This window comes from Urtica dioica, chromosome 1, assembly GCF_054948205.1.
Source record: "Urtica dioica subsp. dioica isolate 48M chromosome 1, U.dioica_male_clone48M_v1_H2, whole genome shotgun sequence".
Lineage (NCBI taxonomy): Eukaryota > Viridiplantae > Streptophyta > Magnoliopsida > Rosales > Urticaceae > Urtica > Urtica dioica.
In genome coordinates this window covers 1,512,654-1,527,677 of record NC_142756.1, presented here as the reverse complement: position 1 = coordinate 1,527,677, position 15,024 = coordinate 1,512,654, and the positions used below count along the sequence as shown (strand labels likewise).

Genomic DNA, 15,024 nt, shown 5'->3' with positions numbered 1-15,024 from the left:
CACTAAATGAAGGACTAAAACCAACAATTAAACACAAAAGTTCAATAATAGCTATTAGTGTAATTCTTCACAATCTGAGTACAGGGCAAAATGTGTGTACAAGAAGCAGAGTCACTTTCACTGAACAAATCCCAAATCTTAAAAGAGTCTTTTATTATTTCACAAGAGCCATTTCTGTAATAAGCTCAGCCCGAGAGATTATGAGCCGACACACTCAATCATCAACCGGGTCTTGAGGAGTTTCTTCTGGCTCGCGCTTGATCGTGATGACAGGGCATTCGGCGTGCTTCACACAGAACTCGCTCACGGTTCCGACGAAAACCCTACAAACACAATTAAAAAGAAGAATAAAATATATGAAAACATAGTGATGGGCTTTTAGAGATCGATAATCATTATCGGTCAATATACCTCTGGAAAGGACCGAGTCCACGGCACCCGACAACCAGAAAGTCGGGCTGAATTCGCTTCACTTCGTGGCAGATCACTTCTTTGGGATCGCCTCTCTTGATCCAAGCTTCGCAAGAGACCTTTCAAATGCCATCTTAATTACATATAACTTATAAATAAAAAATTTATGAAAGAAATTTGCAGACGAAGTTGTGATTTCATGAGTATACCCCAATTTCATGGCATTTGTTGACGAAAAATTCCAGCAGACGAAGCCCTTTCTTCCTGTCAATGTTCCTTAGTCTTCTGAAATCTTCAGGGGAAGCAAATATACTATCCACATCTTCGAAACCTGTTCCAATTAACACATTGTATCAATATTTCTTCTCAAGTTATTTGCTAACCCGACGATTCATAACATACTCGAGTTGAAGAACAAAATTTCAACCAGCATGAACTGAACACACACTAACTTCAGCGGCTAAATACTATTTATATATATACAGATATATATTAGATGTATATTGAAACCCTGATTGCTTCCATTCCATGAGCTTATCGGTACTCGATTTCTTCGATTTCCAAAAACAGACTCATCAACCAACCAGATCAGTCAATCGTCCATTTTAGGTTAAAAAACTTCAGAAAAAAAAAAGGATTCCGAATTAAAGAACGATCTCCAACCCTAACCAGAAACCATTACGATTGAAAAAAAAAAAAAATCGTTCTAGCACTCGTTTCCAACAGTTTTTCATCAAACAGAGGCCAAAAAATGAGGTAACGAAACAAAATCGAACACCGAGAGATCGAGAGAGAGAAGAGAGGATCAGAACCGTCTTCGTCGATAGTTTGGGCGTGTAGGAAGAGAAGCTTGAAGCCAGAGATGTTGGAGCGAACGATCTTCTTCAGAGTCCATTCGAAAGCTCTGGTGCTGCTAATGGAGGCGTGAGGATAGCCTTTGATGGTTGACTCGTTCACCGCCATCAGTATCTGAGTTGGCTCGCTCTCCATCTTCTTCGAACTCACTTCTCTCTCTCTCTCTCTCTCTCTCTCTCTCTCTCTCAACTGAACCGTGATTTTGTTTGTGCCGTGTGGTGGTGGTGGACAAGGATGGAGGAACTTTGTACATAAGCGCATTACGCCTTTATAAGCGTACGATATTATTTTTGGCTTGATTTTTCTAACATGCGCATATCGTGATTGGAGCCGCGGCGAAAATTGGCGCGCGTCGTCGTGTCGGACTCGAATTTACGAAAAAAGCCCTTTCGAAATCGCAACACGACAAACCGACAAATCCCCGTTTAATTATTTTTCTATGTGACGTTTGTTTCCTTTTTGCTAAAATATCTTTCATCTGCACAACTACAAATACGTTACGATAAGGATACGTTGCTAAAATATTTTTTTGCGTTTAATATATAAGATTTTCTTTATCCGTTCAATTATCTAATTAGCAATTGATAAGGTTTCTCTATTATTGCGTAACCAACGATATACCAATGATAATGAAGAAAAAAAAACCTATTAAAATATTGACAAGGAATATAAACATCAACAACCATTCAAGCAAAACTAATTTCAGAATGAATAAGTCTTTGAACTTTGAACAAAGTTCAATTCTATTAATGAGGTGAGTTCCCACCTTTGGATTAGAGTCTTTGGAAATTTGGATTGTTGTAATCGAAATGAAAGCAAAAGTAGTAATTTTTTTTTATTGAAAACGGCATAATAAAAAGGACAGTGAAAATGGGTGATTTAAGTCAAATTCAGAGATTTTGGACTTCAAAATGACGTTTTATGTTTCCTGTCAGTTTTTATTATTTTTCAGTATTGTTGTTTTAATTATGTGTGTTAATGGCATTTATTATTTACGTTAACGTGTGATAAGGGCCTTTATTTTATGTTTAATACTTGTGTTTGGGTTGTGAAAGGTCTTTTGATGCACTATAAATCTTGAGAACCTCTTTTGCATTGGAAATATTATGATGGAGAATGAAAATTAAAACCTCTGAGTTTTAGGCCCAAACCGAAATTGATGCCTAAAATATAGTATTCGCGAGCGAATCAATAGGTGGAGTAAGGTTCTTCGATTGGGTATTCATGTGTCGAATCAACAATCGTAGTCAGATTACGTCTCACTGTAAGTCCCGCTACATCAGTTGGTATCAGAGCCGAAGAAGGTCGTGATTCATGCAGATTTTTGTTGGATTCGTTGAGGACGACTCCATGTCACACGTGTTCAAGATTGATGAAGAAAAAAATGAAGAATGTTTCTTTGAGCTATTGGGTGATCCAATTTTCGATGAAAGTGAAGAAGAAGAAGGAAGAAGAAGAAGAAGAAGAAGAAGACCATTCCCCTGGTGATCAATCAAATCGATGTAACCCGTAAGATATTTGTGGATTTATTTATTTCAATAAAGGCTGAGTTTTGTTACCTAGAGTTGGCCAAGAAGATTATCCTTTATCCACACCATTTGAAGATGCATCGAATTCGAAAACGAATTCTATCTAACATGGGGAGAATGATACATGGCACACTATATTATAATTTTCGGAAACTTGTGATTGCCGTAACAGAAATGGAAGCAAAAGTAGTGTTTTTTTTTATTGGAAATAGCTTAATAAAAAGGGCCCAGTGCTTTTCCCAAGGGTTGGGTAATTTAATCCAAATTCAGACGTTTTGGATTTCAAAATGACGTTTTATGTTTTTTGTCAGTTTTGATTATTTTCAATATTGTTGTAATTCTGTGTGTTAATGGTTTTTATTCCTTATGTTAATGTCTGTTAAAGGCCTTTGTATTTTGTTTAAGTTTTGTGTTTGGGTCTCTTGTTGCACTATAAATTTTAAGAACCTGTTTTGTATAGGAAAGATTATAATGGAATGAAATATATATATATATATATATATATATATATATATATATATATATTTGAGAGTGTTTTTTCTCTTTTCTCCATAAATTCTCTATTCGTTTGAATCGATGAATTTTAGATGCTTAGTTTTTAGTATTCATAATTTACAAATCTATCCTCTTTATTTTACATGTGGTCATCATTTCCACCACCTCCCACTACATTAATCTACCATGAGCTGTCATTTTCAAAAATATGAAAAAAAAAAAAAAAAAACGTTTTAAATCAATATTTTCCTCACAATTTAAACTAGATTTGACTTTGGAGAATAATATTCGTAATTACCCAGTAACTTCTTCACTGAATCATACTACTACTATTACACGGGTCTATTTCTAGTTTTTATCCTTTTTGTTTTTTCAATGGATTAAGTATTTATTCTGGTTGATAATACATAAACTCTGCAGTCCTACTAATATGTATTATTTATGCGTTATCAATACGCGAATCAGATAGTACTGCTTTGAATTAATCTATAATGTCAAGCATGGCTTGCTTAACATCAGCAAATTTATGGTTACTTTGAAATTTGAATTAGGCCCAAGACAAAATACGTATGCCTAAAATTAGCCACACAAATTGCCACAATCAAGCTCACATTTGGAATTGGAACATGATTGAAATTGCAAAACTTCAATACACAAACAATGACATGCCATTTGCACACAGAATGGTATCTAGATGTCTAGCCCCAAATTCACATCAAAAGTCTTGAGACGAACAATTACCGAGTAGAGTTTTTAGCGACTATTTATCGAAAGAAATCTGCCAAAAAGCTGTAATTACAAAATGATGTGGCTGTAATTCACATCAAAAGTCTTGAAATGAATATCAGTCTCTTGGAACATCTTCCCAACATGGCTGTGGCTGTAGCTTGCGCTTGACGATGAGAATAGGGCACTCACAGTTCTTTGAACACTCGTCGCTCACGCTTCCGATGAAAATCCTGCAAAATGCGAGTCCGAGAAAAGTAAATGTTAAGCGCACGGAGCGAAAAATATTATGATTATGATGACAAGAGATCTCATAGCAGCTTAATTACTTACCTTCTGAACCAGCCGAGATTCCTGCTGCCGAGAACCAGAAGATCGGGCTTCAAACGCTTCGCTTCTTCGCATATCCCATTCGAGGAACCATCTTCTATGAACCACGCTTCGTATTTAACCTTTCGAATCCAAGCTCACCAAAGAGCAAGAGTGTTAGCTAGCTCAAGACCCTACAACTTTCAATTTATACAAAGGCATTGATTGAACTCCTGTCATGAATTCGGTGTGTGTGTGTGTGTGAGAGAGAGAGAGAGAGAGACCCCAAGTTTATGGCATTTCTTTGCGAAATATAACAGCAACAATCGAGCGTGTTCATGACTGGGATCATCGGGATCTGAAGTAAAAATACATTGTTTTAGCAAAGATTGTTATAAATTTGGTTGACTGAAATTTTACTTTTCAGTAACTAGATATCTTAAGATCTTAAGTTCACTTCCGCTAATTAATTAGGCCAACCATGATTGACTCGCTCAAGCAATCCAAACTAAACGATGATAAAGTAGATTTAATAAACATCAGTTTTGTAACTGCTTATTTGTAAATAGTGAAATCGAATACCAATCTTGCGTTCAGCGATGTGACCTCAAACAAAATCATAAATAAAAAATCCAAAGTGACACGGAGAGGCGTAGTAATGCTGCAGTACATCAAATTTGAGATTGAAAGCAAGTAATAATTTTGAATTTTACCACAATACATTGACAAATAGCAGTACAGTATATCCTTTTCGATCATAAACAGTGAACAAAATCTCCGCGATTGATCCAACGAACATTGCTAGAACTGATCTCAAAAATTATTTCTTAAACTTCTCTAATCTGCTGTCGGATTCACCGTCTCTGAAACGTAATTTAAGGCCTAATTAATTACTCGATCATTTTTCTTTCCTGAGATTAGAGGTGTTCAACAACTTCCACAATCACGCTTCAGCGAGTAAATAAAACACAAACATTCTTTAACAACTCCAATAGAATTTCACTTGCGAAACCAAATAGTGACACATTTATATCAAATTTTCAGATTTCATCGATTTTTACTTGCGATTATTGGTATATGATAAACAGAGCACCGCTCAAAACAAGTGATTATCATAAATTGAAGAAAGAACAGAGTGATAGAGAATAAGGAGAGGATAAAGAAACGATCAGAGGTACCTTCAGGATCAGATTGAATGACGTGAAGAATGAGAAGCTTGCAGCGAGAAGCGTCGGAGCGAACGATCTTCTCCATCGTGAACTCGAATGCTTGGCGGCTGCTTTCGGAAGGATCGTGAGCACATTTGTAGTTCGATCCACTCACCGCCAACATTATCCGAGTTAGCTTGCCTTCCATTTTCGCACAATCGAGCTTTTCTTCTCCAGAATCTCCTTCCATTTTCGCAAGCTCTAGCGTTTTCTCTCCAGAATCTCCTTCCATTCTCTCTCTCTCTCTCTCTCTCTCTCTCTCTCTCTCTCTCTCTCTCTCTCCGATCACTTTCTTCTGACCTAACACCTTTCAGCTTTCTCTCTCTTAAGTCTTAACTCACTCACGCATTATATACACTGATCTTGTTCAAAACGCTCTAGGCAGTTACGGCAGTTCCGGAAGAATGCCACGTCAGCTAGTAGTCCTCAACGAAGTCTGGGTTCAGACCAAACCAGCCTTTAAGCGATAACTAGAAGATTCTTTAAATCTTATTAAGCCTGATTAGGAGTGTAATCGCAAAATTAGTTACAGTGTTTGTTGTTTGATATTCGTTCCATCTGAACTTTTTCCCGCGCTTTCTTTCTTTCGTTCCACTGAAACTACCGAAAGCCCCAGTATTAATGTTAATTAGGAGAGATTCAGATTTTGCTATTCCTTGTCCATTTCCATAATTTCTCAACTTTTTTTTATCTTCTTATTTTTTTTATTCGTTTTTCCTGTATGAATTGTTCTAACGCGTCCGTGATACAAAAACTTGACGGAAATTGTTACGAGACTAAAAGAAAATTTAACCTCAGAACATGAATATTGAATTTAACAGTGAATTCATCAGCGATTGCGAATTGAATGTAATAAAGCAACTGAAAACAGAAGTAAATATTAATTCACTGCGTTTGGGTGTGTGACTATCAATGGGAAGAAACAGAGCTGAAACTGAATTAATTAGGGGATTTAAGTCATTTAATTGTAATGCTTAGATTCCAAATCATTTGGGCTTTAATTTATCAAAAGTACTCCAACTCTACCAATGAACACAGAAATGGGCCAATAATATCGCTAACTCATGAGCTTTTCACAACAAGACCCATTTCTGGAAGTGGAAATAGTCGAAAATAATCGTTTTCCGTAACTTTTTTCAATATTAGTCGCTAAACTTTCTAATTTTTGTAAACAATTATTTTCAATAATAGTTAACCGAATTTCAATAACTGTTCACCAAATTTCAATAGTTGTTGACCATATTTCAATAACAGTTAATTAGATTTCAATAGTTGTTGACCATATTTCAATAACTATTGACAAGATTTTAATAACTTTTAACCATATTTCAATCACAGTTAACCATATTTTTATTGACCAGATTTCAATAATTGGTGATAAAGTTTCAATAATTGACCATATTTCAATAACTAGTGACAAGATTTTAATAACTTTCAACCATATTCAATCACAGTTAACCAGATTTTTATTGACCAGATTTCAATAATTGGTGATCAAGTTTCAATAATTGTTGACTAAATTTTAGAAACATGAGGGAATTTTTGTCTCCAAAAAAGAGATGATTATTAATTAAATGTTTTGAAAATATGAGTGAAATATGAAAAATGACGCATGTTTAGTTTAGTTATAAAATTTTCTCTTTCGGGAATCATGTAACATGCTCAAAATGCACACAAAATTTCCCAATGATCTTATATTTTGATTCTTCACGAGTTAGACATTATGATTAAAAAAAAATCTTAAAATTATACTCACAACTATTATATAAATTTAAACTCTTTGTTTGCGAAAATATAATCGTTGTCAGCGATTCTAAAACGGAACTCGTCTTTGTATCAATGAAGTAAAAGTATAATAGAAATGCATATCGGGAATGAGGTATTCTCATAATAAGAATGAGGAAAGATATCATAAAATAATTTTTTTTAAACATTAAAACTCATGTAATTTACACTATCGTATTTATTTACGTTTGAATTTGTTGAAATTACATCTCCCGTGTAATTTACACTATTGTATTTATTTACATTTGAATTTGTTAAAATTACATCTCGACCTTTTAACTTGAACTCAAAGAATTCTGTCATATTACTCTTTTGACCTTATATTTTTATCAGAGTTCCCTTGTTACAAAATAAAAAGAACATGTATTTCTTTCACTTTTTAAACTGATTACATTTACTGCAAAATGATGCATCATATGAAATATTCACTCTCTTAAATTTTATTTTATTTTATTATTATTATACTTATTGTTTCCCTTATCCAATTTACTTGATCTTCTGGAAAAATTTTATATTTATTGAATTTATTCCATTTTTTCAACTAATTACTTTCAATTTGTCAACATGTAATTAATTTCAATAAATTTAAACATTTCAGTAGCAAAAATTTATCCATACTAAAACCTAAAAATAAAAGTTTCCGAAAATCGATACATATGTAGACAATTCAGCCGTTAGTATTTCCAATTTAACAAAATTCATTGAAAATATTCAAAACATAATATTCTCCGAGAGCCTTAATTCGAATGATATACATCCCATGACTTAAATTCGTAAGTATTTTAACAATAATATCACAAAATTATAGGCCTTAGTTATGATTAGCTCTTTATTTTATGTTATGCACGTTATTAGTTGTACTTGTAAATTATTGATTTACCTTGTGTATATATACACTCAAAACAATCAATAGAAAAAATATGATCCCTTCCTGATTCTACACGGTATAAGAGCACTAGTCAATCTCATAACAATTAAAAAAAAATTGTAGTAATTCTACATAGTATCAACATTATTTATGATATTGCATTAACGTCCGATACTATGCCATCTCCCACAAGGATAAAATCATATACCATTCACTACTTTTATATCCCATTCTTAATTATTTTTTCTCGTTTATTGGCCGTGGACCACTACGAATCTTGGAGTCGTGCAATCATCGCGGCTCTTCGAGCGAAAAATTCATTGGATTTATGATGTCTCATATACAATACTAAAAAAAAAATGTTCCTTATTGGGTCGGATCGAAACAATAACCTAGTAGTAGGTACTCGGATTTTCAACTATGCCTCTTCATACACATGTTTGAGTACCTCGTATTCTATATTCAATTGTATACTTGGATCGAACTAAACGAGAGCTTTTGAGTCAAACACTTGAAGCTAACACGATCCGTCGACTTGATTTCAGCGAAGTATATACTACATTGGTCTTAATTGCAAGGATATAAGCACCGTGACTTCATATAGTAGCATATGTAACAATAATACATCATTATTGTAGGCCTTAGTTTAGATCAATTACTTATTTTATGCTAGTTCTTATATGTAGCATGGATGTTATTCACATACCTTGTGTATTATATCCACACAATAATTTAAGGAGATATCAGGTTTGTAATTGTCAGATATTTTTTATATGTTGAAATAAGTAGATTTAATTTTAATCCATGTTTTATAATTTGATCTATTTGAGCGGTATTTCTAAAATATTCTCAATATGCAATGATTCAGATTTAATACGATCAATATAACTTTTTTTTAATTTTTATTTTTAATATGATCAATAAGAAATTTAGCCACTTAGTCAAAAGTTAAAAAAAAAAAAGTTTTAAGAATTTAGCAACTAGAATCTGAATAATTGTGCGTCTAATTAAAAACTTGATACGGAATGATCTGAATTCTAACTAAACAAACAAAATAACATGTAGGACACACCAAATATTTAGTGGAGACAGAGACATAAATAATTCATACAAAGTACCAAGTAAGTATACACCCATTAATGACTTTCATTTACAAACAAATAAAGCATGAAAAAAAAAAAAGATAAACAAAGAATAATATAGGTTGCAAATACTTTGCTATTTTCTAACTAGACTCGACAACAATGTCCAAAAACAAATAAAACTTTTTTTTTTTTAGTGGAAGTTAGTAACCCAAAACACATCCAATTTCTTTTATTTTCTTTTTCTTTTTGGAGCCTAAAACGGGTTAATAAAAAAATCCACATTCAAATGTTCAAAAAAAGAAAAGAAAAAAAAGAACAAGTAAAATTTACAAATTAATTAGGGCTAGGCTTAATCTGGGGATTAATGCCGGTGAAAGAAACCCTCCCAAACCCAAAATGTCCGAGCTGGCAAAGCTCAGACCAAACCCTCTCATCGTGATCTTTCCCCTCCGAAGACGAAGAAATGTCCATTATACCCTCCTCTGTCCACCATCCCCTCGAAGACGAAACGACGCCGGTTTTGCCGTCGTCGCTCCTCGCCGGAATTTCCGACTTCCTCTTACTCTTCTTCTTCTTCTTATTCTCCAGCCTCCTCTTTCCGGCGGCCAAACACCGTCTTCCGACGGTCCACGGGACTCTAACCAGAGCGAAGGCGACGAAGTTCACGACGGCGCAGGGACAGCAACACAGAGCCACGCAATCGGCGATCGTCGCCGCCGCGCAAGATCTGACGGAGCATTCGAATCTGTCGTCCGTCGGATCGGAGACTCCTCGCCGTCGATGACGTGGCGGCGACGATGACGACGATTGATCGAGCTCCTCCATGGAATTTACCTGTAATAATAATTAATACGATTAAAGAACTCGCTTTTTCTCTGTTATGAAGTTTTTTTTTTTTTGGCTATGTGAAGTACACTCTGTTTATGTCAGCGTTTGGGGAGTTTTTAAACTTGTGACTTGTGAGGCCTTTTTTTTATGTTTGCGATTTGTTTGTGTAAGTAAAAATGAATTAAATAAATGAAGAATTCCTCTAAGAACTTAGCGGGGAAGGGCAAAATGGTCAAATTGGGAGTTACGGTTGATTCACGGGCTTGGTCAAGGGCATGAAAGTATGGACTATGGAATGGTTTGTTTAATTGGAAGATTGGTGTTTGGTACTTGAAGATGAATAACTCACTCACTTCTAGTGGTGGACTTGTCAAAACTCAAAAGGTTGGGTCATCAATTATAGCTTATGTTATTTGTACTAAAGAATTGTTATTAATAAATAAAAAACAATGACAATATTTATATTATCTAATAGATAATAAAATGTTGAATATATCTAAATAAAAATAAAATAAGGAAAAGAGTGAGAAGTGATATTGATATAGATAATTAAATTAATTTTCTAATTATTAAAATTTCGTCACTTGACAAGGTATTAATGGGAGAGAGAGAATAAGAGTTTTACTCAATTTTATGTATACTATTGTACATTATAAGACAAAATAAGGGACAACATGAAGGATATGGAAAATAAATGTAGAGTAGACTATGTAGAACCGTTGCCAATATTCTCTCTCTGCTTAATTACGAGTTGAAACTTGAGAGTAGAAATATATTACATTTTCGGTAATTAAAAACTACCATTTTGTCACACCACCCACACCATCCTCTAGAAGCGTTATAAATTTATAAACTAATAAAGTATTAATTAAGAAAAAATACACATATATATATTGTGTTTTAGTGAAATGTCGAGCTTAACCTTTGGTTTTAAAAAATGTCGTGATCATACCCTCTGTTTAATTAAAATGACGAAATTATACCCTGAAATAGACAACAATGTCAAAAATCTTATTTTTATTGACTTTTCATTGATGTTGACTATAATATTTATATGTAAACACCAATTATCTTTATTTATTCGCGTCATATATGTAATTTATTAAAAAACTAAAAAAATAAACAACAGTCTCTTAATCGTGAAGAACAAAAAAAGAGACAAAAGGGTAATCGACAGTTGATAGTCATCAAAATTACAGATTCGAACAGAGAACACATGATTCAGAGTTGCAATTCGAACACAGAATGTAATCATCTCATGGGAGATATGAATTTTATTATTTAATTTCAATTTAAAGCTATTTTTATTTCAAAATTGGAAATTTGGAAGTTAGGATACTGTTTTGAATTTGATTCGGTTTTTCTTATATAAGAGTTAATATCAATGAAAGGGAGATTTATGACACTGTTATCTATTTCAGTGTATAACTTCGTCATTTTAGTTAAACAGATAGTATGATCTCGACATTTTTTAAAATAAAAGGTTAAAATCGACATTTCACTAAAACATATGGTATAAATATGTTATTTTCCCAACTTTTATTACCCACGACACTATTGCTTAAATATTCTCTGTTGTATGGTAACTAACAATAATAATAATAAAGAAAAAAAATCCCTCTCACACACAGACATGATGTCAAAATATGTGATAATAATCATGATGGTGATTAGCTTAGATCTCCTCCCATAGATTGTCGTATCAATCACTTGATGTGTTCTATTCTATGAATAATAGAGAGCTGAGTGAGACTCTCAAACGTATATATACTATATACATCACATGAAATATGACATGCACATATACATGTATATATATAGTCATATGTGTATAAATATTATTTATATATATACACGTCGGAACAAAAGCATTGCCGGATAAGGCCAAAGTGGTCCAATTCCTGTCTCTGCTAAAAGACGGACTTGAGTGGACTACTAATAGTTCCTACTTTCTAGCTCTACCCAACGCAATGTCGTTTTTATCTTGCGAAATGACAGATTTGCCCACTGTATATATATACCACCCAAATTTTTTATTTTTCTTAATTCGTATTGATGACCAAATGCGTAGCTAGAGTATAGATGATGGCAGAATGGTAAAAACAAACCAATGTTAAAAAAATTGATAAAAGTGTGTTGTTATGTGGTAGTCCTTGAGTGTACATAATTATTATATGTACGTAAATAAATATACCTTGAAAATTGGGTGTGACCTGGACTAGACAAGCTACGTCTATTTTTTGTAAAAAAAAAATGAAATTACAATGCCAACTTCATGTCTTATGCCTGATTCAGCTTCCCTACAAGACTATTTGTGCCCTATATCTGAAATGAGTTGGATAAAGAATATAAGCTATTAATTATATTTATCAAGCCTCTAATAATAGGTATAATATATTTTTATATATTACTACTCCATATGGGTTTTGCAAATCTTGGTCTCTCTGTCCGAGGCCTAAAAATGAGCTAATATTGTGTCATCATTAATTAGGGTGTACTAACATGAGTTCATGTCATATCCTAAGTCATAACTAAACTAGCTATAGCCTATAGGAATTTATATATATATATATATATATATATATATATATATATATATATATATTGTGTTCTGAATTGTGTCTGTGGTCGCTAATGCTTTATTTTGATTTTTTTTTTCGTTATAAAATTATAATATGACAAGTGTACATACAAAACCTGAAAGTTTTGGTTGTGAGAGATTGAAAAATTAGTCGCAAATGGGTAGATTTTAGAGGTGACAATGTAAAAAGTGAGAGTCCCATCAATTTCCTAATTAATGAAATGTCATCGTAGTTTTTTTTTTTTTTTTTCCCTTTTCTTTTCTGAAATTACTATCAAAATCACACTCATAGACCCGAATTGAAGAAACACGTACAACTATTCCAATTTTCTATCCATGGAAATTTTGGAAAAATCTGCGGTTTACATATATGTCGATGTTGCCACATTTGATGAGCTATTGTTTTTCTTGTCAGATTTAGATAATTTTGCTCATATGAGATATGCACTAGTCTACTTTAATGTAGTAATTCCATTATACGTTCGCATTGGAAAAGATAATGGATACCATATAATTATTATTATAATCGAAAAAGAAATTTGTTACAATTGGCAGTTAGTTTGTTTGTTTTTTTAATTTGTTTTTCTACTATAAAGCAATATTTTTTTTAAAAAAACGATGGAACAATATTCGAATTAATTTTATTTAAATTTTCAGCTGAATTAAAGTCATGTTTCTATACGAAGTTTGTAGAAATGGTGCTCAAATAGTATTAGAATTTGGATATAATAATATATTAATCTAATTGATATTTGAATGTTCTAAGGCATAATAAGGGTCATTAATGTTTAAAAAACTCAATTAAACATTGTAAAAAGAGTTGATAAGAATAATCTAATATAATGGAATGCAAAAATATTTAAAAAGTGAAAGTATCTTCTAAAATGTTGTTTGCAGTTAATGATTTACTAAAGCAAAGGTTAGACCACAATACACATACGTGTAGTAAACCTAACTGTAAATAATTAAACAATAACTAAATAATATTGTAGCATGTTGTTGTAGGGTAGTTTATTTTCTCAGAATCAGAAAATATTTGTCAACAGTTTTAAAATCATGAAAATAGAGTAAAGTGGAAATTTTGTAGTATTCACATGGTTGATGTCATAGGGTCAAAGTAGATGGTATCCAATCACATGGTTGATGTATTTGTCATTTTGTTGTATATATTTATATATACACATATATAATTATATATTATATAGACACTAGTGTACAACTACACTACAGTTGATATATGAGAGTATTATTTGAACATGATATATGATCAAACAATATATGCTAAAATCTAAATATAAGGACTATTCGGGTATAGTCGAGTTTGGTTGATCTAAAAGCTTCCTATAGTGTAAAAAGGAAAACTAAATAGTGATTGTGACAAAACGAACCTATATGATTAATATTGACTTGAACTATATAGAAAAGGATATTATGTATTAATGTCTTGACGATCTCTTCTCACTATTCAGATGGTGACTTTACTTTATCAGTACGGAAAGAAAAACAAAATTAAAGTTGAAATTTATAGCTATCGCTAATGTATACCTAATTAATTAAGATATCATTTAGAGCATTTACCATGATAACATGTTAAGACATTGATGGGCATTGAATTAGTGGTCAAAGAGAAAATAAAAATTACAGTTATTATAAATGCCATTGAATGTGGCTCCTGGTGCAAGAAAAAGTGTCAATTTTATGCAACTATACACACACACACACACAGACACACACACATATATATATATATATATATATATATATCATATATTCATATTTGACTGTGTTTTAATTTATAATCCTTCACATTATACAAGATTATTACTTGCGTATTGTGTTTCTATCTAGTTTTTTTTTTTTTTTTTAAAAAGGTATTGTATTCTTTCTAGCTAATGTTTATATATATGGTGATATTTTTAGTTTTTTATAACTTGTTCTTAAAATGCTTCTATATTTAAATATATATTTGTAAGTATAGAAGCATTGTATGTTGCATGAATCATGATGTAGTGGGGATTTAAACATATGAATGAACGAAAAAGAGAAACTCACCTGGAAAATAATTTATCAACGCTATCGGAGAGAACTTTGTATTGTAGGCCAGAAGAAAAAGAGAGGTCAAAATGTGGGTTTCGTCACCGTCAATCTGATCTGATCATTATATATATATATAGACTAGAGAGAGAGAGAGAGAGAGAGAGAGAGAGAGAGAACCAAGGTTGATTCTCAAAGATCTCTCTCTGGGTGGGAAATAAGGAAACGCAAACTTTGATCTGATCTGAATAATATTTGCCGATCTATAATCTGATGATGATGTACTAATTATCGCTTGTTTATTACTATC

The 15,024-nt window shown here is 32.5% G+C and overlaps 3 protein-coding genes across 3 annotated transcripts; all 3 read right to left on the bottom strand.

Moving 5' to 3' along the window:
• Positions 1–27: 27 nt before the first annotated feature.
• Positions 28–1,498, bottom strand: LOC149406139 (universal stress protein A-like protein). The gene is made up of 4 exons (XM_089616531.1): positions 1,224–1,498; positions 621–742; positions 412–530; positions 28–323 (listed from the first exon to the last, which is right to left on the bottom strand). Exons 1-4 carry the CDS (start codon positions 1,399–1,401, stop codon positions 215–217), a joined length of 528 nt encoding a protein of 175 aa, XP_089472657.1. The 5' UTR covers positions 1,402–1,498; the 3' UTR covers positions 28–214.
• A 2,447-nt stretch (positions 1,499–3,945) lies between these two features.
• Positions 3,946–5,940, bottom strand: LOC149406138 (universal stress protein A-like protein). Its single transcript, XM_089628324.1, has 4 exons — positions 5,504–5,940; positions 4,610–4,683; positions 4,350–4,468; positions 3,946–4,249 (listed from the first exon to the last, which is right to left on the bottom strand). The coding sequence occupies exons 1-4, from the start codon at positions 5,763–5,765 to the stop codon at positions 4,135–4,137; spliced, it is 570 nt and encodes a 189-aa protein (XP_089484450.1). The 5' UTR covers positions 5,766–5,940; the 3' UTR covers positions 3,946–4,134.
• A 3,493-nt stretch (positions 5,941–9,433) lies between these two features.
• Positions 9,434–14,853, bottom strand: LOC149406137 (uncharacterized). Its single transcript, XM_089627207.1, has 2 exons — positions 14,733–14,853; positions 9,434–10,105 (listed from the first exon to the last, which is right to left on the bottom strand). The coding sequence occupies exon 2, from the start codon at positions 10,094–10,096 to the stop codon at positions 9,605–9,607; it is 492 nt and encodes a 163-aa protein (XP_089483333.1). The 5' UTR covers positions 10,097–10,105; positions 14,733–14,853; the 3' UTR covers positions 9,434–9,604.
• Positions 14,854–15,024: the final 171 nt, after the last annotated feature.

Coding starts and splice junctions, on each gene's coding strand:
- LOC149406139 (XM_089616531.1), bottom strand. CDS start 1,401: ATGGAGAGCGAGCCAACTCAGATACTGATGGCGGTGAACGAGTCAACC. Junction 743..1,223: donor CCAAACTATCGACGAAGACG/GTTCTGATCCTC, acceptor TAATTGGAACAG/GTTTCGAAGATGTGGATAGT. Junction 324..411: donor GGACTCGGTCCTTTCCAGAG/GTATATTGACCG, acceptor TTGTGTTTGTAG/GGTTTTCGTCGGAACCGTGA.
- LOC149406138 (XM_089628324.1), bottom strand. CDS start 5,765: ATGGAAGGAGATTCTGGAGAGAAAACGCTAGAGCTTGCGAAAATGGAA. Junction 4,684..5,503: donor CATTCAATCTGATCCTGAAG/GTACCTCTGATC, acceptor TTTTTACTTCAG/ATCCCGATGATCCCAGTCAT. Junction 4,250..4,349: donor AATCTCGGCTGGTTCAGAAG/GTAAGTAATTAA, acceptor CGCATTTTGCAG/GATTTTCATCGGAAGCGTGA.
- LOC149406137 (XM_089627207.1), bottom strand. CDS start 10,096: ATGGAGGAGCTCGATCAATCGTCGTCATCGTCGCCGCCACGTCATCGA.